General features: G+C 41.3%; 1 protein-coding gene across 4 annotated transcripts in view; it reads left to right on the plus strand.

Moving 5' to 3' along the window:
* Nucleotides 1-22,546, plus strand: part of LOC116783505 (protein dopey-2-like) — a 49,069-nt gene that overhangs the window by 584 nt on the left and 25,939 nt on the right. For 3 of the 4 annotated variants that reach the window (XM_032681131.1, XM_032681134.1, XM_032681132.1), the window contains exons 2-11: nucleotides 2,534-2,708; nucleotides 12,410-12,591; nucleotides 12,704-12,874; nucleotides 15,198-15,387; nucleotides 16,020-16,118; nucleotides 17,119-17,242; nucleotides 17,889-17,989; nucleotides 18,431-18,548; nucleotides 21,257-21,377; nucleotides 21,832-21,951. In XM_032681131.1, coding sequence (XP_032537022.1) covers nucleotides 2,571-2,708; nucleotides 12,410-12,591; nucleotides 12,704-12,874; nucleotides 15,198-15,387; nucleotides 16,020-16,118; nucleotides 17,119-17,242; nucleotides 17,889-17,989; nucleotides 18,431-18,548; nucleotides 21,257-21,377; nucleotides 21,832-21,951 — 1,364 coding nt within the window. In that variant the 5' untranslated portion in view covers nucleotides 2,534-2,570. Of the gene's footprint in view, nucleotides 1-1,398; nucleotides 1,468-2,533; nucleotides 2,709-12,409; nucleotides 12,592-12,703; nucleotides 12,875-15,197; nucleotides 15,388-16,019; nucleotides 16,119-17,118; nucleotides 17,243-17,888; nucleotides 17,990-18,430; nucleotides 18,549-21,256; nucleotides 21,378-21,831; nucleotides 21,952-22,546 lie in introns of those variants that run through there. The other variant, XM_032681133.1, reaches the window with a different exon arrangement.

The following is a 22,546-nucleotide window of genomic DNA, read 5'->3' on the forward strand; positions in this document are numbered from 1 at the left end:
AGGGCTCTGCCCCGCTCCATGGAAAGAAGTTCTTCCTCGTATGGAGGTGGAACTTGTGTTTTTACCATCAACGCTGGAAGCTGATGAGAAACTATTAACATCAGGATTCACTAAGGAAGTTTGTGACCCAGGATTTGGGAGATGTGCCTGAAGGTCACTGGCAAGCGGCTTTTGTTTGGCTTTTTTTTAAGCGTTTATTTTTTTTTTTTTAATCTTCCTGCCTTTGTGTCCAAGCACAAACACGATCTGTTGGCCATGTTTAGATTACTGGATTTTGTCAAACCTCGCTGACGTCTGGCAGCTGAGGTGCATGGCCGTCAATCCACGCTAAAGCATTCCATCCATCCCTGCTTTTCTGCTTGGGAATACCCCATTTACCTGTCCTTTCACTGCAAAATCCAAATGCAGCGTCTTAAGAACTGAGTAACACATTTTTTTCCCCCTCCTAAATGAAGTTTTATTAGTTGGGTTTTTTTTCTCTTGGGTAGTACATTCTCTTTTACCCTCAGAAACTAATTAGATTTTACTTAAATGGCTTTAAACCGGGAGAGAATGGGTTTAGATTAGAAATTAGGAAGAAATCCCTCCCTGTGAGGGTGATGAGGCCCTGGCACAGGTTGCCCAGAGAAATTCCATCCCTGGAAGTGTCCGAGGCCTCGTTGGACGGGGCTTGGAGCAACCTGGGATGGGGGAAGGGGGTGGAACTGGATGATCTTCCCACCCCAAACCACTCTGTGATAAACACGCCAGGTTTTAATGCTCCAAAAAATGCTCTGGGACATGATTTTTATAGGATATTTAGACCCTCTTGACATTCTGCTGATGATTGGATCGATTCCCGTTCTCTGAGTGGTTTTACAGCATTTCCAGATCTGATGTGTTCTGTCAGCAGAACTGCTGCCCCATTCCAGGGGATCCAGACAAATCTCCTGTTTAAGGAAGTGCCAGCAGCCCTGACTTGGCAGGGAGCTGCTGGAATAACTTCCTAGCTCATGCTTTGATCTAAAGAGTAGGAGCACAATCCAGTGATTAAGGTGCTTGGAGGAGATGAGGGAAATAAGGTTCCATTTCTTTCCCTGGCACTGTTTATATCAGATTACTCCTGATTTTTTGCTGACAGTATCTTGCAAGTTTTCCACTTTGTTGGGTTTTATGGGAGAACTGACTTTTTTTTTTTCTTTTAAATCCCTGTTGGAGCAAGAAGAGCTGTATCCCAGATAAATGGTTTACCCTGCAGGGCAGTGGGTTTTTCACTCTCTCTGCTGCAAGAAGCCCTGCAAACATCCTGGGAAAAACCCAAAAATTAAACCCTCACTGTAGCCAAACAAACAAACCCAACCAACCAAATCTGGCCCTGATGACACTGTGTGATATTTATTTTTTTTTTTCCCTAGAGGTGGATCTAGTTTGGATGGCACAGGGTGGTTGCACTGGCAGTGGCTGAATCCTCCTCAGGGGAATGCAAAGGTGCATTTAAAATCCTTTCTCTTTTGGGGATTCATCAGGCATTTTTCTGAGGGTTTCCTGCCAAAAATCCTTTATTGATTTGTGTATTGCAGTTAATGAAGACCTGCTCTAAAAGAATATAAGTGTATTTTTGTGTTCTAACCACAGGGAAGTGAATGCAGATGTCTTTCAGAAACATAAAATATTTTGGTTCAGAGCTGTGCTTTCTTTTCTCCATCAGTGATGTAGCAGGGATTGACCTAAACCTGCTGTTCCTAAACCTAAGCATATTTAGAATATTCCAGAAGAATAGTTTTGTATATTCCATCAGGAAAACTGGTGTCAGAGGTAACAAAGGAGCGAAGGTGTCAGAGGTAACAAAGGAGCGAAGGAATCGTTTTTCAGTACAGAAAATCCAACTGTGCTCGTTTTCCACTGTTCTAAACCAAGGTGTATGTTGGATTTTTAATCTAAATGCCTTGCAAAATATGAGAAAATGGGATCTGAACAACTTATTTTTCCTTCCTAAAAACGTGGGGATGCTTTTTTTTGTCGAAATAAGGAGGATTAAAATGCGTGGCCGAGCTTTTTTTGGCACAACACCTTGCTCTGCTACTCGAGCATCTGCTCCTGCCAAGTTGAGATGCAGAGCCCTGAGAGCTCCTTCTGCTGAGAGGCCCTTTAGCAGGATTCCTCTGGAAAGCTGCATTAGGATATGGAATGTTTCCCATTCCACGCTGACCTTGCAAAGCTCAGCACAGATAACGTGTTATGAAAGCTATTTCCTTCTCCTTGTTTAGTGGGGAGGGGGAGACTTTGTCATCCTTTCCTTTGTTTTTGTGGGACATCCACGTGCAGGGGAGGGGAAAAACACGGTTCATGAGTAGGAAAATGTGACTGCAGAGCTTCCAAAAGAGGCACTGGGGAGTTAAAAATAATTCCCTGGGCATGACTCTTAACTTTGTGTTTCAGCTTGCTCTGCTGACCTGTTTATTGTGCTCTGCATATTTGTTGTTATCTTACAGTACTTTTAAGTTTGCCAGAGCTGAAAATGTGGGTTATTTTTGTAACTCTTTGCATGTTTTAGTTCACCAGGAGCTTCCACCTTGCTATGAGAACCAAAGATGGATCCAGAAGAGCAGGATTTGCTGGGGGATTACAGATACAGGAATTATGCTTCAGCAATTGAGAAAGCTCTGAGAAACTTTGAATCATCCAGTGAATGGGCAGATCTGATATCTTCCCTTGGCAAACTCAACAAGGTACAGGAATAATTTTTTTGCATTTTTTTATTATATTTGTGTTGTTCTTAACTTTTCCGTGGCTTTTAATGCTTTGAAAAATTAAAAAATTCACTCCAGAAAAATATGAGTTTATAAAGGAAGGGTATTGGAAGCAGTTAAGTAAGTATATTGTATATAAATGTGAGAAATTCTGGTGAAACCAACAGAGCTTCCCTTCAAATGGTGGTTTTTTCCCCTTTGTACAGAGAATTTAATTTTTGCATCCAAGAAACCTCGGGGTGCTGGTTGCTCACTTCAGAGCAGCTAAAAAGCTTTTATATGAAACAGGTCAGAAGTTTTAGAGTGTTTTTTCTGACTCAAAGCTTGTATTTAATGATCCCATTTCCCTGACCATACCCTTCCCTTGGATTTGAGGGAATAATTGAGTAGAGAGTGTCTTTTGTGTGACCATGGAGTGAGAGAGACGGGCAGAAAGAAAGGAAAAGACTTTATTGGAAAACACTTGGGATATGTGTCCTTTCCTCCTGCCCAAGAAACAAGGTGCTTGTATTTTGTGTCCCTTTTGGGCTCTTTTAGTATAAAACTCCTCCTCAGTGTATGTGGGGTGAGTGGTTACAGTCCCTGAGGAAATAGGGGTGGGAGGAGGCAACTCCTGCAGAACTCAGAGGGAAACATCTGTTGTTCCCTGATGGAGCCTCACAGCCTTTGCTGTCCTTGCTAAACCTTAATTCTGCAGGGTTTTCAAGGGGAAGGAGAATCCAGAGAATTCATGGAGCCATGGAATAGCTCAGGTTGGAAGGGACCATAAGGAGCATCAGGTCCAAGTCTGTGCTCCCTGCAGGACAACATGAAACTCAAACACAGGAGTTGGTGTCATCCAAACCCTCCTGGAGCTCTGGCAGCCTTGGGGCCGTGCCCACTGCCCTGGGGAGCCTGGTCAGTGCCCAACCACCCTCTGGGGGAAGAACCTTGTCCTGAGATCCACCCTGAGCCTGCCCTGTCCCAGCTCCAGCCCTTCCCTGGCTCCTGTCCCTGCTCCCAGAGGTCGGAGCTGCCCCTCGGGAGGAGCTGCAGCCCCCACTGAGCTCTGCCCTGGGGCTCCTCTGCTCCAGCTGCACCAGCCAAGTGCCCTCAGCCCCTCTTAATCTTGTCCCTGAGACTTTTCACCATCTTGGTCACCCTCCCCTCAGCACACAAATAACTTGATGTCCCAAAAGTGCCCCCAGAGCAGAGCAGGACAATCCTCTCCCTTGACCAGGACGTGGTTGTCCCTCCTGGCTGCCAGGGCACTGCTGGCTCAAATTCAACTTGCCATCAACCCAAACCCCCAGATCCTTTTCCCTGGTGCTGCTCTCCAATCTGTCATTCCCCAGTTTGTGTGTTTACCCCATTCCAGGTGGATAATCCAACATGTGGCCTTAAGGAATTCCACACGGTTGGTGACTGCTCAGCTCTCTGATCTGTCCAGATCTCTCTGCAGGATCTCTCAACCCTCCAGGGAGTCAATGGCTGCTCTTAGTTTAGTATCATCAGGAATTTAATATTGTCACCAATTCCTTCATCCAGATCATTTATAAAAATATTAAAACATAAAACACACTGGCCCTAAATCCCTGAGCCCTGGGGAGCCCCACTGGTGACCAGCCACCAGCTCGATGTCACCCCATTGACTGCAACCCTTTGAGCCAGTTGTTCAGCCAGAGTGGGATGGATTTGTCCACCTGTGTGCTGGACAGGTTATCCAGGGCACTGTGAGAGCATCAAAAACTTGGCTAACATCCAAAACTGGGGCAACATTTGCCAAATTGAGGGTTTTTTTTAAGGGCAACCATGTTTTTCCCTCTTCAGAGAGGTGAGAAGCTGAAGCAGGAGTTACACAGGAGTTGCTCTGGAGCAGGAGTTGCACATTTCTACCTTCACTGTTTCATCATGATTCCTGTTGAGTCAAGAGCCAGAGGCCTTCAAAATGCTTTTCTCAAAAGGGAAAATATGAAATAATGAGAGTGAGGGGTAGGCTTTGATCTCTGATCTTGGCCTAGATGAGCACACTGAACTGCTTAACACCTGTCTCAAACTCTTATTCAGGTGCAAGAATTGCCAGATATATGTAGCAGCATAGTAGGAACCAAGGGAAAAAGCTTTTAGCTGATCCATCAGTCCATCTGCTGTGGTATTTTATGGACTTAATCTTTTTAGGAGCTTAAGAATTGGTAGAGCAAATCATCCCCAGTGTTCATCTGTGTCTGTGTGTTATCTGAAAATGAGGATGATGTGGCAGGGGAATGAGTTGCCAAAAGGCTGAAATAAGATGTCAGTAACTATTCCCTTAACTCTTGTGATTACTTGGTCTCTTACATCCTAAAACATAAATATTGGTGGGTTTTGTCAGTGCTGGGGGAGGTGTTTTTAGCATAAAAGCCTCATTTTTTCCCTCCAGTGGAGGTGAATGAGCAGGGAGAGAGGATGGGCAGGAGAGAGGAGATGAGCAGTAAAAATGGTAAAAATGTTATTATTATGTTATATTAAGGATCTTGAGTGTCAGGATGTGCAGGGATAATTGGCATTAAGCATGTGTGAAGATGCTGAGAGAGGGAAGGACAAAAGAGAAGGAGTAAGTTGAGTTCCAGAAGTTCTTCCCATCCTTCCAGAGCGGCGTGGAAGATGTTCTTGCCCGCGTGGGTGCAATATTTTGTGAGGCTTTTTCTCCTGTGGGCACTATTGAGACCCACACACATCACCTCTCTGTTATTTCTTCATATCAGAAACTCAGTGGAATTATCCAAGGTCTGGAGGAAGCAACACAGGCTCTTGCTCCTCAAAGATGAGGTAAAAAGACCAGAGGGAGCTGCTCTGGATCCACTCTGGATCCCTCCAAGTGGCCTTGGAGCTTTTGCTGCTGCTGAAAAGATCCAACATCTGTGGATGACCCTAAAGGTCTTTTCCAACCACAGTGATTCTCTGCTTCTACTCAGGATAAACCAAAAGTTGTTTTTCACAGTTTCTCTGTTGCTTCTACAGCTCTAAATGATGTTTTATGGTGGCTTCCAGAACCAGGGAAAAAAAAAAACCAGAGGAGCCCAAGTGACTTTAATCTGAATATTCAACAAAATGGGGCAGTTTGTAGATCTGGAAAGATTTTATTTTGTCATTTGAGAGGGGTGAACCTTTATCTAACTTGATAGGACTTCAGTGCTGACAGCTTCACCTTGAATTCTTTTTAGACAGGGAGAGGAATAAGGTTTTTTTTAATTTTTTTATTATTATTATTATTTTATTTTTTTTGGTTTGTGACTCATCTCTTGCTGTTTAAAGTGGGTCAGATGAACGTTGTCCTGAAATTCTGTGTGTCCCTCCCAGGTTTTATAGGGAGCCTGAGGTGAGTTACTGCAGTTTGACCCATGTTTTTTGGGCTGACCTGGGCTTTTTAAGGTCAGGGAAGATGAAAATTCCCTGCAGTGGTAAAAAAAGAGCTGCAGGTACCAGGTGTGAACACGAGGGAAGGATTGGCAGGAATTTGTTCTGCACCCCAAGTTTGTAAGGGAAAGGTTTTTGGGGGTTTTAATTTGAGTAGTTGAGGTCATGATGCATCATTATGGGGAAGGAGAAACAGTGGAAAGTAATGTAAATAAGAATATAAATAATGTTTATAAATAAAAATATAAGTAATGTTTATAAATAAGAATATAAGTAATGTTTATAAATAAGAACATAAATAATATTTATAAATAAGAACAGGCAGGTATTTATTTATTATTTATAAATAAATTATTTATAAAGAATATTTATTTATTATTTATAAATAAATAGGCAGGTGCAACTGGGTGGATCAAACAGGCAGGAAATATGGATTTTAGTGTTTTAAGGAGGGTTTCAGCTTCACTTTCAGTGAGAAATAACTTCCAGGCCTTGATAAACTGGAGGGATGGTGTCTTTTTAAACCTAGAAATAGGTGGTGGTTCAGCATAGGTGGGTTTATCAGTTTATTGTTTTCTTCTCCAAAATGCTTCTCAGAGTATAAACAGAGGATGTACATTATATAAAATACATATAAAAGTGTCAGGGAGGGGGAACTTCAGGCAATGGAGAGGTTAGAGATGTGCTGAAGTTGGGAAAATCCAAGTGCATTGTTCACATTGGGGTTTTTAATCCAGATTATTGACATTTATTTTCCAGAAATTTTCATTCTGGCTGCAGGCAAATGGTAGATAAGTGGCACAATTTGTAAAATGAAGAGCTGAGGAGCAGAAAATATTGGATTCCACAGCCTGCTTTTGTAAGAAAAGGAGGTTTTTTTTAAAAAGTCTCTGAAATTTGTGCAGGGGAGGCCCTGGCACAGGTTGCCCAGAGAAGGTGTGGATGCCCCTGGATCCCTGGAATTGTCCAAGGCCAGGTGGTGGAATGGGATGACCTTTAATGTCCAACCCAACCCATTCCAGGATTCCATGATGTTTATTCCCCTAAATATTTAGCCTCTAAAGAAATAATATTGGCTCTAAAAGAGCACTTTCAAACTGCTTTTTATCCTTGGGCATGACACAAGTGTGCACATGCCCAGGTTGTAACAACAACACCAAGTTTTAATCTTTACTCTGCAATTTCAAGGGAATTTTTTTTTTATAAAAAGGTAACTTTCAGTAGAAAATGAGTCTGTTATTTTTTATTTCTGGGGGAGGGGCTTTTCTTGCCTCAGAAGGGGAAAGCAAGGCCCCAAAATCATTGGAGCTGCACAATTGCTGTTTGTTTTTGCCAGTAACACTCCAGGGCACAGTCTGGCTGTTCTTGAGGGGAGAGAAAAGGAGGATTCTTCTGGAGCAGATTTAATGAGGGGGGGCCATTAATTAAACCAGTTGCTTCACGGGGAGAGCTCAGACTGCCAGGGCTTCCCACCCACTGCTGCCTGAACTACAGACACAAACACCACTTGCTTTCTGCTGAGGACAATATTTTTATATATATATATATATAAATAAAAAATATATTAAATATATTAAATATTAAATATATATTTATATATAAAATATTAAATATATATCTTTATTTTTATATTTTTATATTAATATTTTTATATTTATATATATTTATTCAATATATATTTATATTTATGACAAAATATTAAAATACATATGTTTATATGCATATTAATTATATATAATTTACTATATTTATATACTCATATATTCATGTTTGTATATTATATATTTATATCATATATATTTATATTATATTTTATATTTTTATAATTTTATATTTATATATATTTATTAAATATATATTTATATGTATTTATTAAATATATATTTATATTTATTACAATAAGATATATGTTCATATTTATATTAAATATATATGATTATTATATTTATATATTCATATATTCATATGTTTGTATATTATATATTTATATTATATTTTATATATTCATATGTATGTGTTTATATATATTTATTAAATATATAATTATATATATTTATTAAATATGTATTTATATTTATGACAATACATATAAAAATATATATTTTCATATTTATATTAATTATATATAATTTGCTATATTTATATATTCATATAGTTGTATATTATATATATTTATATATTTTATATATCTACATATAATGTATATTTATATTTATATAATATTTATATAATATTGTATTTTATATATTTATATGCATATATTTATATTTATTAAATATATTTTTGTATTTATGACAATACATATAAAAATATATCTTTTCATATTTATATTAATTATATATAATTTATTATCTTTATATATTCATATTTTTCTATTATATATTTATATATTTTATATATCTATATAATATATATTTATATTTATAGAATACATATTTATATTTTATATATTTTATATATTTCTATTTCTATAATATATTTATATATATTTTATATTTTTATATCTTTATTTTATATATATTTTATATATTTGTATATATTTATATATTTTATATATTTTTATATATGTGTGTATAAATATATATATATTTTTAATATATATTTATATATTACCTCCTAATTGCTTTATGGAACTTCACCACACCCGTGGACAAATGCAACATGCAGGACTAGGCATATTTTATACACATTTTTCCCCCTTTTTAATACAACTCCACCTCCTAGTTTACTCTTTTCTCCCAACTTCCTGCTGGTTTTTTTTCTGGAAGCTGGAGCTCTGTTTGGAATTCTTTTGGAAAATGGAATCAGGGGCTCTCCCTTCTCCCCCTGCCCTCCCAGCCACTGTTGTCTAAAACTAAAGATACTAAAGAATTATCTCCTAGTTGAGGAAAATCTTATAAATGGAGTTCTAGTTAATTAAATAAAAATACTGCCTTGATTTGCATGGGGGTTTTATCAATTTTTAATCGATCTCTCTGATTTCTGGTGGTGCTATAAAGCAGTGCAGGGGTTAAACCAGTAACTGTGGAAATGCAGATATTCCTCAGTGTGTGTGTGTGTATGTCTGGTTTTGTTTTAAGGCACAGGTGCAAAGAATGGCAAAAAGTCCAAAAATGGACCTTTAAAATCTCGATTTCAAAGCAACTCTGAGCATCCTTGTGTGTTATTTAGTGTTGGATCCTGAACCTGGAAGCCCTGGTTTGGGATGGGATCATCATCTGCCCCCACACCAGATCAACTGATTCTTTTTTTATTTTCACTTTTGAAAGCTGAAGGATATTTAAAAATCAAGCTCCTTCACTTTGCCTGTCAGCTCCCAGCAGCTGATGGAGCATTTGGAATTATGTGTGTTATCATGTCACTCTTATTTCAGTGAACACTTTTAGGTCCCTCTGCTAATTTAACACCTTTCAACCCTTTTAAAATCCTTTGGTCCCTGCAGTTCCTGGGGAAGCTTTTGAGGGGCTGAACCTTCCAGCAAAGCAGCAGCCAGGCCTGGGAGGGCTTTTGGGGCAACCAGAATCTTCCAAGAGATTGGAAAGTGGTTTAAAATCCCTTTATCTGCTGGAAAAATCAGAGACAACTGTCAGAAAAGTGTTAAATCCTGGCAAGTGTGGCTTGTGTCCAGCTGTGTGTTTCTTCCACCCAAGCCACAAAAAAGAAGATTGTGGGGGTTTTTGGGATGGAAGGTTCATCTCAGAAGCTGAAAATCTCAACATTTTTATTAGGATTATAGGATATGATTTATGATTAGAGTGTCATAGTAAATGTCTTCAAATCTTCATTCTTCGTTTATATATAACATATACATGAATACATAAAATATATAAAATATAATATAAATATATATTATAGAAATATAAATATATAATATATAAATACATATTATATACAAATATATGTATGTATATAAATCAGAAATTTGTCTTCTGATTGCTGAGGGGAAGGAACACAAATGTGATGTTGTCCTGAGTTAAGTCTCACCTGCTGGAATTTGGACATGGGAAGGTTTCTGAGTTACCCAGGAGACATAGTTTAAACTGATTTATCCCTGAATATCCACTAATTCCTAATAAGCCTGGAGAGAGTTGGGATTGTTCAGCCTGGAGAAGAGAAGTTTTGGGGTGACCTGATTGTGGACCTGAAGGAGCTCCAGGAAGGATGGAGAGGGAATATTTCCAAGGGCTGGAGTGACAGAACAAGGGGGAATGGCTTCAAAGTGACAGAGGGCAGGGATAGATGGGATATTGGGAAGGAATTCTTGGCTGTGAGGTTGGTGAGGGGCTGGGATAGAATTCCCAGAGAAGCTGTGGATCCCTGGAAGTGTCCAAGGCCAGGTTGGATGGGGCTTGGAGCAACCTGGAATAGTGGAAGGTGTCCCTGCCCATGGCACGGGGTGGCACTGGATGATCTTTGAGGTCCCTTCCAACCCAAACCATAATTCCATAATTCCAAATGTTTTCCTCCCCTGTCCCTGATGTTTGGTGAAGGGGAGTTCTTATTTGATGATGGAGATTGACTTCATATCCTTGGGAAATGTTGGAGCCAAACCAGACATCTCCAGACATTATTTCTGTAATGGATCACATTGTCTGTGAGAAAGACAAAGAATGTTCTCATTTTCTGCCTAATTGACATTTAAATTTGAACTGTTGGAATATTAAGATAATATTTGTTCAGGCTGAAGCCTGAGAGGAAAAATATTTACCACTGGCATCCTTTTTATGTAATTAACTTCTTTTCTATATACAGAGGGTGTGGGCAAATACATGCCAAGGATATAAATAGAATGTTTCAAAGTCCAGCTTCCCAGCAATCTTCAAAGTCATTACAAGTACTCAAGATATCAATATTGAATGTTGAAATAATATTACTCATGTAAAAAGTGGGCAAATCTCTCAAATATTAAAGATATAAATGAGGTAACTCCACAGATACAACCTGGTTTAGTTATGTGTGGGAAGCACTGCTGGATTCTTGGATTCTAATTTTTATTACCCTTTAAAATCTGCTCATCCAGGGGAGGGAGGGAAGGAAATGAATTGACTCCCAGTGGCATCTGCACTGTGTGTGAACCAGGAATGGGGGGACGTTTCTATTTACTGTTGTTGAGTCAATTTTATTACCAGAAGCTCTTTTTCCACAGCTGGTTTTGCTGGAGGGTGATGGGTTTTATCTCCTCCTCTTCCTGCTGCCGAGTGTTCGCGTTCCAGTGACTTTGGGATCGTCACTGACCTGGTTTGGGTTTTTTTCCCAGGGTTGGCTCCCTTCTCAGCTGGTTTTCCAAAACATTTTCTCAAACTGAAAACAATTAGGGAGGATAAGACCATGATTTAACCTTGGGGAGAGCCAAGAATTTGCATGAAAACATCCCAGACTTCCATCTGTTTGTGTGTGCAGACAGTGCCACTGACCTGCAACTTCTCTTTTTGGTTGTCTCTGGATTAAAGGGACAACTTCTTTACCCTGATGACATGCCCTGGTGGCTCTAGGAAAGGAGTGACCTTTCCAAGGAAAGGAGATTTTATTTTTTCCCTGGAAACCTGGCCTTGTCTGCAGCACTTTGTTACCCATTCCCTGCCCTGAGGATCTTTTACTTCCACATCAGGACGGGGAGAGTGGTGATTAAACTTACTGAATTCCACACAGAATTCCAGATAAGGTGTTATTGTCCCATTTAATCATGTCTGCTTTGGTCAGAAGGTTTGTTGTTTATATTTCAGCTATTAGGATAGAATTCTTCCCTGTGAGGGTGGGGAGGCCCTGGCCCAGGTTTCCCAGGAAAGCTGTGGCTGTTCCTGGATCCCTGGAAGTGTCCAAGGTCAGGTTGGAGCAACCTGTTCTAGTGGAAGGTATCTCTGCCCATGGCAGGGGGTGGAACTGGATGAGCTTTGAGGTCCATCCTAAGCCAGGTCATTCCATGATTCTATCCATGAAATGAAAGTTTATGAGTAAAGATAGATATTTAATTCTTTCTTTATCCCTTCAAAGCTGAGATGCTCTTCTTGTCATTCCCATACTTCCCCTGGAGAAAGGACAAGGATCCCCTGTCCCTGTCCTGTCCTTTGGCCTCCTTTTCCAGCATCTAGGCAAAGTAAGACCAGGCTTTTCCAGATTGTTCATGGCTGATTCCACATGAAAGCTCAAATTCTGCTGTTTCAGTGCAACAAAATTAATTTATGAGAGAAAACTCTTGAATGGATTTAACTTTTCCCCACGCTATTAGGAAACCTTTGACCTGCAGTCATCCTACATGTTATATTTTTACATTACAACCATTTATTCTCACCTCCTTTCTCCCACAGGCTCTTCAGAGTAACCTCAAATATTCTCTCCTGCCAAGAAGGCTGATCATCAGTAAAAGATTATCCCAGTGTTTGCATCCAGCCCTTCCCAGTGGAGTGCATTTAAAGGCCTTGGAAACCTATGAAATCATCTTTAAGATCATTGGGACCAAATGGCTTGCCAAGGATTTATTCCTGTACAGGTAATTTTATTTTTTATTTTTTTTTATCCTAAGAAATAAGTATTTCACAGTCTATTTTATTTGACTAATTTTTGTTCTTTTTTTGGGGTGTTTGTTGTTTTTTTTTTTAAAGCTCTGGGTTGTTTCCTCTGCTGGCAAATGCAGCAATGTCAGTGAGGCCTGTTCTCCTGGGCTTGTATGAGAAATATTTTCTTCCTCTCCAAAAGTCCCTCCTGCCTGGTCTTCAAGCCTTTGTCATTGGGCTCCTGCCTGGATTGGAAGAAGGATCAGAAATTTATGACAGGTAATATTGATTATTAAGTGTTAATTTAAAAGCAACAGACAGTATTTTGTGTTTTTAGGGAATTCTTAAAAAATCTCTCTCAGATTTCTGTGCAGAAAAGTGAATAAAACAGCTTCCAAAAGTGGAAAAATGGTGGGTCCCAAAAAGATGTTGAAGCAGAAAAACCCTTTCCCCTTCCATTTTCATCTCAGGAGGAGAAGAGAAGAGAAAAAGGAGGGTTAAAAATAAATATGCTGAGAGAAAGGAATAAAAACTGTTTCTCAAAGCTCCTCTGAACTCCTGAATAATTAACCTGACTCCCCAAACCACTGCCCTGCCAATAAATTCGATTTAAATGTCATAACACAAGAGAGCAGCTGAATTCCCTCCAGTATTTCTGTATCATTTGACTAAATTTGAAGCAGTGAGTTTAATGGGAACTGCAGGTGAACTTCCAGCTCCTGGTTTTATACCTTTCTTCCCTATTCTTGGGGGCATCATTTTCCTCTTTGCCTTGAACAGGCAAGATCAGAGACAGGAACTGACAATGAACTGTGAAAAATTTATGTTAAAAATCCATTTAATGTTAGTTTGTGAAATGCAAAAATCTACAAGGGGAAGCTTTTCTTTAGTTTACTCATTCTAATAATTCTACAAGACCGAGATCTCTTGTCAGAAGATGCCTTGGATGGATTTTCAAATTCTTCTTCAATATTGAGGCTGAACATTTTCAGGATCTTCAATATTAAGGATTAAAATTCCATGAGCAGGGACACTTTCCACTAGACCAGGTTGCTCAGAGCCCCACCCAGCCTGTTCTTGGACAGCTCCAGGAATGGGGAGTTCACATCTCTAATTTTTATTTGTCCAGTGCCTTCAAAATCGAGCCTGTTGATTTGCAAAGTACAGATTTTTAGGATAACTTCCAGTTCCCAAACTGCTAAAATTGCCTTCCAGGGTCTGACATCAGCTGAAATTGCTTCCAGTTCAGCGTTTCCCAATTCTCACCATCAGTGTTTTGCAGCAGTTTGGTCAGGGTTTAATGTTTGCAGGTATTTCCTGGAAAAGTTTGGATAGAAACCCAATTCCAGTGGCTGTGCACAGGGACAAAGGATTGAGTGGGTTTGGTTGTTCCTGTCTGATTGTACAAAATCCCCTGGGCTAGTGGAAGGTGTCCCTGCCCATGGAAGGGGGTGGAACTGGGTGATTTTTAAGGTCCCTTCCACCCCAGACCATTCTGTGTCTCTGTGATTAGGAAAGGGCAATGCTGGTAGCACAAAGATAAGAGAATCAAATCACAGAATCATAGAATCAACTGGGTTGGAAGAGACCTCCAAGATCATCAAGTCCAACCCTTGATCCAACACCACTGCTGTTCCCAGCCCATGGCACTGATGCCACATCCAGTCTGTCCTTAAAAACCTCCAGGGATGGAGAATCCACCACTTCCCTGGGCAGCCCATTCCAATGGCTGAGCACCCTCTCTGCAAAGAAATTGTTCCTGATATCCAACCTAACCCTCCCCTGGCACAGCTGAACACCCAGCCCTCTTGTCTTGCTGATGGTTGCCTGGGAAAAGAGACCAACCCCCCCCTGTCTCCCCCCTCCTGTCAGGGAGTTGCAGAGAGTGAGGAGGTCTCCCCTGAACCTCCTCTTCTCCAGGCTGAGCCCCCCCAGCTCCCTCAGCCTCTCCTCACAGCACTTGTGCTCCAGTCCCTTCCCCAGCCTCGTTGCTCTCCTCTGCACCTGCTCCAGCCCCTCCATGTCCTTCCTGAGCTGAGGGCCCAGAACTGGACACAGCACTCCAGGGGTGGCCTCACCAGCACTGAGTCCAGGGCAAGAATCACTTCCTTGGACCTGTTGGCCACACTGTTCCTGATCCAGGCCAGGATCCATTGGCCTTCTTGCCCCCCCTGGGCACACTCTGGCTCCTGTTCAGCTCCCTGTCCATCCCCACTCCCAGCTCCCTTCCTGCCTGGCTGCTCTCCAGCCCCTCTGGCCCAGCCTGGAGCTGCCGGGGGTTGTTGTGGCCAAAGTGCAGGACCCGGCCCTTGGCCTGGTGGAACCTCATCCCGTTGGAATCAGCCCATGGATCCAGCCTGTCCAGGTCCCTCTGCAGAGCCCTCCTGCCTTCCAGCTGATCAACACTCCCCCCCAGCTCGGTGTCATCTGCAAATTTGCTGATGATGGACTCAATCCCCTCATCTAAATCATCAATAAAGATATTAAATTACATCAAATTACATCAGCTCCAGCACTGTTTCTGTGGATAATTGCCTTTGCATGGGGCAAAACTGAACCAACAAAGATCTCTTTTTCTCAAATCCAATATATTTCCCTACAGGACAGATGCTCTGCTGGTGAAGCTCTCCCTGCTGATGGGCCAGGAGGTGTTTTATGGAGCTCTCTGGGGCAGTGTCCTGGTCAGTCCATCCATCAGGCTTCCTGCTTCCCTCTTTGTGGTCAGTCACATCAACAGGGAGCAGTCTGGGAAGCAGCAGAAGTACATGCTTGGCACAGATCACAAGCTCACAGTAAGTTCATTATCTACCACATTATCTTGCCTTCCCTGCATTGAGTCAGAACAACAACAGGCTCTTTAAAAATATTTTGAAGCCAGAGAAAGAGGCTGAAAGGTCCTTGCTTTGAAGTTGCTTAATACAATTACTTAAATGAAATTTAATGCTGAAGACCAGCTTTTCTGTGATACACTATTTAATGTGGAGTTCCCAAAGTGAGTTCTGCAGGATAATTCTGCAATTTAGTGTCTTTTTATTTATCCAGTAAAATGTAAATCTTCAGGAGGTGGTAGTTCATGTTAACTTGAGGGATGGGATAATTGTAAGGCTAATTAGAGTGCTTGTATATCTGCATTTTGTGAGGCTTCACATCCTGTCTGGTAGCTGGTGGTGTAACTCTGGGACTTTCTATATTGTTACAAAATCAAATATTTCCTAAGTATTAACCATTCTTTTAATAGTATCCACAAAAATTGAACTCATTTTGGGTGCAGGAGTTAAATGGCTCAGTTTATTGAATTATCCTCTTATTTGAAATAAATATTGTTGACAGGTAACCAAGTTTGTTTCCTTTCCTTATTGTGATTGTTTGATTGTACCTTAAATGTTGTTAAGGAGTAAAAAACTGTTATGTTTTCCTTTTGCAGATCAAGTCTCTGTGTGTGTCAGTATTGGATTCCAATGTCCTTGTGCAGAGGAACACTCTGGAAGCAATTCTCTTCTTCTTCCCATTTTACACAGCTTTGGTAAGAGAACTATTTTGGAATTGTCTAATGGGAGGTGTGTTGTGTGAAACCAGCCCAGCTCCCACCTCTGTTGTTGCCAAAAGGCTGGATTTTGTACCTTCAAAATCAATGAATTTTGTGGTTTCTTGTGCCCCATGAATTTTAGTAGTGGGGGAGACTCTGCTGCTTCTCAGGCTCTTCAAAGGATGTGCCTGAAGATATGATTTCACAGGGGTTATTCTGTGATATTTGGGATGTGCTTGAAGTATTTAGGCCTGAGAAACTCATGTGGAATAAATACTGAGCTTTTTCAAGTAGGATTTCAGCATTTGGAATTGTTTGCACTAAACTAAAATGCTTCTGGTAGAGACTAGGGGAGAAAATTTAACTTGAAATAGGAGTGGTTCCCATTGTTTCCCAACTTACTTGGTAGGACAGGCAGTATTCTGAATACAGCAAATGTTTTTAAGTGTTAAGGAGAAGAGAAGGTTTTGGGGTGACCTAACTGTGGCCTTCCAGGACCTGAAGGAGCTACAAGAAAGATGGAGAGAGACTATTTCCAAGGGATGGAGTGACAGGACAAGGGGGAATGGCTTCAAACTGACAGAGAGTAGGGTTGGATGGGATATTGGGAAGGAATTCTTCCCTGTGACGGTGGTGAGGGGCTGGGATAGAATTCCCAGAGAAGCTGTGGCTGCCCCTGGATCCCTGGAAGTGTCCAAGGCCAGGTTGGACGGGGCTTGGAGCAACCTGGGCTGGTGGAAGGTGTCCCTGCCCATGGGGATTGGAATTAGAAGATGTTTAATGTCCCTTCCAACCCAAACCATTCCATGATTCCGTGATCACAGTCGTGTCACATTCCCTTTCTTGAGATTTTTACCATACAAAGTAGTTTGTTGTTGATGTTTGTTGCCTTTTTTTTTTTTTTCAAAACATTAATTATCCCCAGTTAAAAAAAAAAAACAATTTGAGTTGTTTGAGTGTTCACAAAGAGCTGAAATATCTTTGTTTTCCGCCCCAGGACTGCAATGAGAGCACGATTCTGCTGCCCAGGGCTGATCTCATCTACATCCTGTCAGCAGCAACCCAGACACTGCTGAGGAGAGACATGTCCCTCAACAGAAGACTGTATGCATGGTTGTTAGGTACTGTCCAAAATCCAAGGATAGTCAATATTCTGAGTGCCTGAGAGCAGAACAATCAATGCTTAAAAAGACAATTTTTTTAAGCACTCGTTAACTTTTTCAGTAGTTAACAAACAAGGATAAAATAAAAGTGTTGTTTATTTTCCATTTATTGGGGTTAAACAAAATTCAGCATTCATTTGGCAAAGAGCTCTTCTCTTCAGAGGTGAATTCATTTCTCTGTCCCAAATCCCAAGGTATCTGATTTATTTGTGGCCTCATCCACAGCTTGCTGGGAAGTGGCTCAGTGGACTGAAAGGAGCAATCTTTTAATTTTGTTCTTCTGGTAATAGTCTGGTAATTCCCACACAGGCTTAATTATCCAGGATAAGAGAGCTACCACTTCTCCACATCTGCCTCCTTTAACTGAGGCTGAAAGGGACAGGGCAAGAGCTGCATAAAAGCTCCCCTTGCTGATTCCATCACTGGATCTGGCCTTGGTTTTGATTTATGGGCTGCACTGGATGTATCTGGATGCCTCAAACTGGGCCATATCTTTGGACAATTAGTTTCAAGCCAAGTGTTGAAATGAAAAGGCTAAAAGTGCAGTGTGATTTCAGTGTTCTGTGCTGCCTCTCTACTCCTGCTGCCTCTGTTTCTCTTGCAGGCTCTGATATTAAAGGTGGTACTTTTGCTCCAGACTCCACAACTTCTGAAGACCAGGCTGTTTATTTCTTTGGGAAATATTCTAAAGATCTTTTGGTTGAGGTTGGTACACAGATAAATTCATGACCCTTTAAAATATTGGCACAAACTGTCCAGAATTATTCTCTCTGCCACTTGGTTTGTCCTTCACTTTTTGTCCCCAAAGATAACATCCTTTGGTGATTATATTTTCATCTCTCTCGGTGCCTGCTGGGCTGTATTTATCCCAATATTTATGTGCTCACAATACAAATGGAATCTAAGGAAACCAAAGGGAAGCATCTTTGCTGAGCTACCTGAATTATTGAAAGATGCCTCTCTGAATAATGCCAGCCCTTGGGAACAGATGATGAGATGCCATTGATTTGTCTGCCCTGGATGGAAAACCGAAGCTCCATTTGTAGCCAGTCCTAAACAAAAATCAAAATTAGAAACACTTCAGCCCTTAATAAAACAACAGTCTCTCTTTGATGTGTAACATTCTGATGTTTTCCTTCTTACTAGAGTTTGGTTGTAATTTTGCATCAGAAATTCCCCGAGTCTGACAATACAGAGGAGCAGCACCAGGCTTACCTGAAACCCTTCCGCATCCTCATCAGCCTCCTGGACAAACCTGAGATAGGTAACGAGCTTCTCACTGCTCCTCTCACTGCTGGTCACTGCTTTGGGGCTGGGCATGAGCCCAGGGGGGCAAGAGGACAATGGAACCTGGTTTGGATCAGGGATAGTGTGGGCACAGCCCAGGGCAGGGATTGTCCCCTGTGCTGCCACTGCTGAGGGACCTCCAGGGCTGTGCCCAGGTCTGGAACCTCATGGAAGAGAGACCTGGAGGGGCTGGAGCGTGTGCAGGGAAGGGAACGGAGCTGGGGAAGGGGCTGGAGCAGCAGGAGGGGCTGAGGGAGCTGGGGGGGCTCAGCCTGGAGAAAAGGAGGCTCAGGGGGGACCTTCTGGCTCTGCAACCCCCTGACAGGAGGGGGGAGCCGGGGGGGGCTCGGGCTCTGCTGCCAGGGAACAAGGGACAGGAGGAGAGGGAACGGCCTCCAGCTGTGCCAGGGGAGGCTCAGGTTGGACAGGAGGAGGAATTTCTCCATGGAAAGGGTGGTGAGGCCTTGGCAGGGGCTGCCCAGGGAGGTTTGGAGTGCCCATCCCTGGAGGTGTCCCAGGAAGGCCTGGCCGTGGCACTCAGTGCTCTGGGCTGGGGGACAAGGTGGGGATGGGGCACAGGGGGCATCCATGGGCTGGGGAAGGGGCTGGAGCAGCAGGAGGGGCTGAGGGAGCTGGGGGGGCTCAACCTGGAGAAAAGGAGGCTCAGGGGGAACCTTCTGGCTCTGCAACCCCCTGACAGTAGGGGGAGCCAGGGGAGGTCGGGCTGTTCTACCACATCCCAAGTGAAAGGACGAGAACAAATGGCCTCAAACTGCACCAGGGTAGGTTTAGATCACATATCAGAAGCAATTTTTCCCTGCAGGAGTGATCAGGCCTTGGAATAAGTGTCCCAGGGAGGTGGTGGAGTCCCTGTGTCTGGGAGTGTCCCAGAGGTGTCTGGATTTGGCCCTTGGGGACATGGATTGGGGGTGATCCTGGTGGTGCTGGGTGAGGGTGGCACTGGATGATCCTGGAGGGATTTCCAGCCTTGGTGATTCTGTGTTTCTGTGCCCTGCTCTGCCATCTGAGGGGAGCAGTTAAAAAGAACCCTTTCTGCCTTTGTCTCAATATTCTGCTCAATTTTTTGCTTGGAGTTCATTTGCTGAACTCCTCTTCCCTGTCCCACAACTGTCCTGCTGTGTCCCTGGAGCTGCCAGCACCACAAGGGTGACACTCTGCCCATCCCTGTTTTAAAGGGCAAGTTCCCCTTTCTAATGAAAACTTAATTCAAAATGACTTGACAGATATTTGGGATTTAAAAGCATTCTGGGAGGGGAGTGATGTTCCCACTGAGTCAGCCTGGACACTCAGAATAAAACTCATGTACTGAGAATAAATACCTGAGTGGCAGCTCATTTTGCAGGCTCCTGGGTCTGGGAGGCTTATCCTCTTTCCTGAGTCAGGAAAATCCTTCTAAGCACATTTCCTGGTAAAAAATAACCAAAGCACTGCCAGCAAAAATGAAGATTCTGTATTTCTTACCTAAGAAATAAATGTTACCTTAGGAGAAGGAGTTGTTTGTTTATAAGGCAAGTGGTGCCAGTGTCCTCTTCTGCTGGTTTTAGGTGGGTTTTGGCTGTTTTTTTAGGAAAAAAAAATCTACTGCCATTAAAATTTCTTATATTTCACTGGCAAAAATGCCAAAGAGACTGAGGCTGTTTACATTTTAAATTAATAATAATTATAAATTGGTTAATTTAGAAAGTAGGTAACAGACACTCCCTTACTGCACGTGTTACTTGGCTGAGTGACAACCAGGGTTAATCTGAACTGCAAATAAGGGATTATAAATCCCTTTTAAATAAGGGATATTTAGCTAAACTGCATTATCCAGTTTAATCTTTCTGTTCCAACCAGCACACAAAATAATAACTTCTAGAGCCTTAAGCCAATAAGACTTTAACTTCCTTAGGAAATGGATTTAGCAATGCAACTCTTATTTAAAAGTATCAAACTAACACATAACAAGAATTTTTGGCCTTTTCTGCTACTCTTAGCCACTTTAACTTTTTTTTTTCCCTTTTTAGAAGCAATCGTTGCAATGTTTTATACACTACTTTTTTTTTAATTATTCCAAATTTAGGGTATTGTAATTATTACAAAGCAGGACTGACCCTTGAAGATCAGATGCAGTTGCCAGCACATACTTAACTTACACTTTCTTCTTAAACCCCTTTGTTTTAGATATTTAGGCATTTTTACTATTTATTTTTAGATATTGAGGCATTTGATATTGGATATTAGATTTGGTATTAGATTTTTAGATATTTAGGCATTTGATATTGGATATTAGATTTGGTATTAGATATTAGATTTTTTAGATATTTAGGCATTTGATATTAGATATTAGATTTGGTATTAGATTTTTAGATATTTGGGCATTTGATATTAGATATTAGGTTTGGTATTAGATATTAGATTTTTTAGATATTTAGGCATTTGAACTTCCTCAGTTTGCTGATTTTTCCCAGCTTCTGTCCCTCAGAATGGGAACAAGGCTACTGGGATAAATGTGTACTGGGAAACCTGCTTGTTTTCCTTATGGACACAGCCATGGAGACTGTTTTTGGCACTTGAACTGCAAATTTATGTAGAGTTTCCTGCAGGTGCCTTATTCCAGTGGCTAAAGTGTAACATAGAACCAGTGCCATAAAATTCCTGAGTTCTTTTTCCCTTCTCTTGCAGGGCCACAGGTGGTTGGGGATCTGTTCCTGGAAGTTCTCAGAGCCTTTTATTCCTACTGCAAAGATGCCCTTGGCTCTGATCTCAAACTCAGCTACAACCAAAGTGGCAACATCCTGGCGAGGTACAATGGCAAGTTTTTCAACCCTGACCTGAAAACTGGATCATTTATTTTAAGCCAAGTTACTAAAATCGAGCGGTTTAAGGAAGGTTTGGGTTGGAACAAAGTGAACTTCTGTAGAGAAGATGAGATTTTTTTTTCTCTGGCTTCCCTTTTTTTCCCCCCACACACAGTGGATTTCTCTTGGATTAGCAGAAAAAGAATGAAGTTCACTGCATGTGATGGGTGTTGAGTAACCCCAGTGACATCAGCCAAGAATCAGGGTGGTGACACAGCCCTGCCTGGTGACTTCCAAAGCTGGATTTGCATCATTTGGGAGAAAGATGCTCCAACTCCAGCTCTTTCAGCCTGGTTTAGTGTTTGATCTGAAATAATCCATGGGGTTTTTTTATGATGTGTGTGCTCTCAGAATCCTCACTGACATCTCTTTCTCTCCCTTGTTTCTCCCCTCAAACAGTGCAATCAAAGAGAACAAAAACGCCTCAGAAATCGTCAAAACAGTCAATTTGTTGATCACCTCCTTAAGCACAGATTTCCTCTGGGATTACATGACCAGATGCTTTGAAGATTGTTTCAGGTGTTTGTGTTTTCCAGCAATAGTGGCCTCTTAAAAAAATGCCATTCCAGAGCTGTCTGAGATAATAATGAGGCTTTTAAATTCAGGGGACATAACACATGTTAGAACCAGCCAGATATATAAGCTGTGTCCTAAGATAATTCAATAATGCAAGCAGGTGAACAATTAGATGGAAATTATCAACCTGAGAACAAAAGAAATTACTCTCAAAATGACAGCTGAAGGAGGAAAAAGGGTTGGGAGGGGAGATGGAGAAAGATTGAAGAAAAATAAAGATACTAAATGATCTTTAGGGTCCCTTCCAAGCCTAACCATTCTGTGATTCTGTGTTATCTCTTTTTAACCTTTTTAAACTCTTAAGAAAGGTTATACTTTAAGTTATAAGATTATGTATAGAGATTTAACCTGAAAATTGGCAGCACTTTATAACATCCCACGTGCAGTTGAGGTGGTTTTGACAGAGTGTTTTATCCTGCTGTGTTAAAAGTCCTTTTCTCCAGAAAGCTGTTCAGTGTTTTGTGCTGGTTTTAACGAGGCTTTTTTGATTGTAACTAGAATTTTGACGTAAAAAACTTCCATAACAACATGTCTTTTC

The sequence above is a fragment of the Chiroxiphia lanceolata genome, chromosome 2, assembly GCF_009829145.1.
Source record: "Chiroxiphia lanceolata isolate bChiLan1 chromosome 2, bChiLan1.pri, whole genome shotgun sequence".
Lineage (NCBI taxonomy): Eukaryota > Metazoa > Chordata > Aves > Passeriformes > Pipridae > Chiroxiphia > Chiroxiphia lanceolata.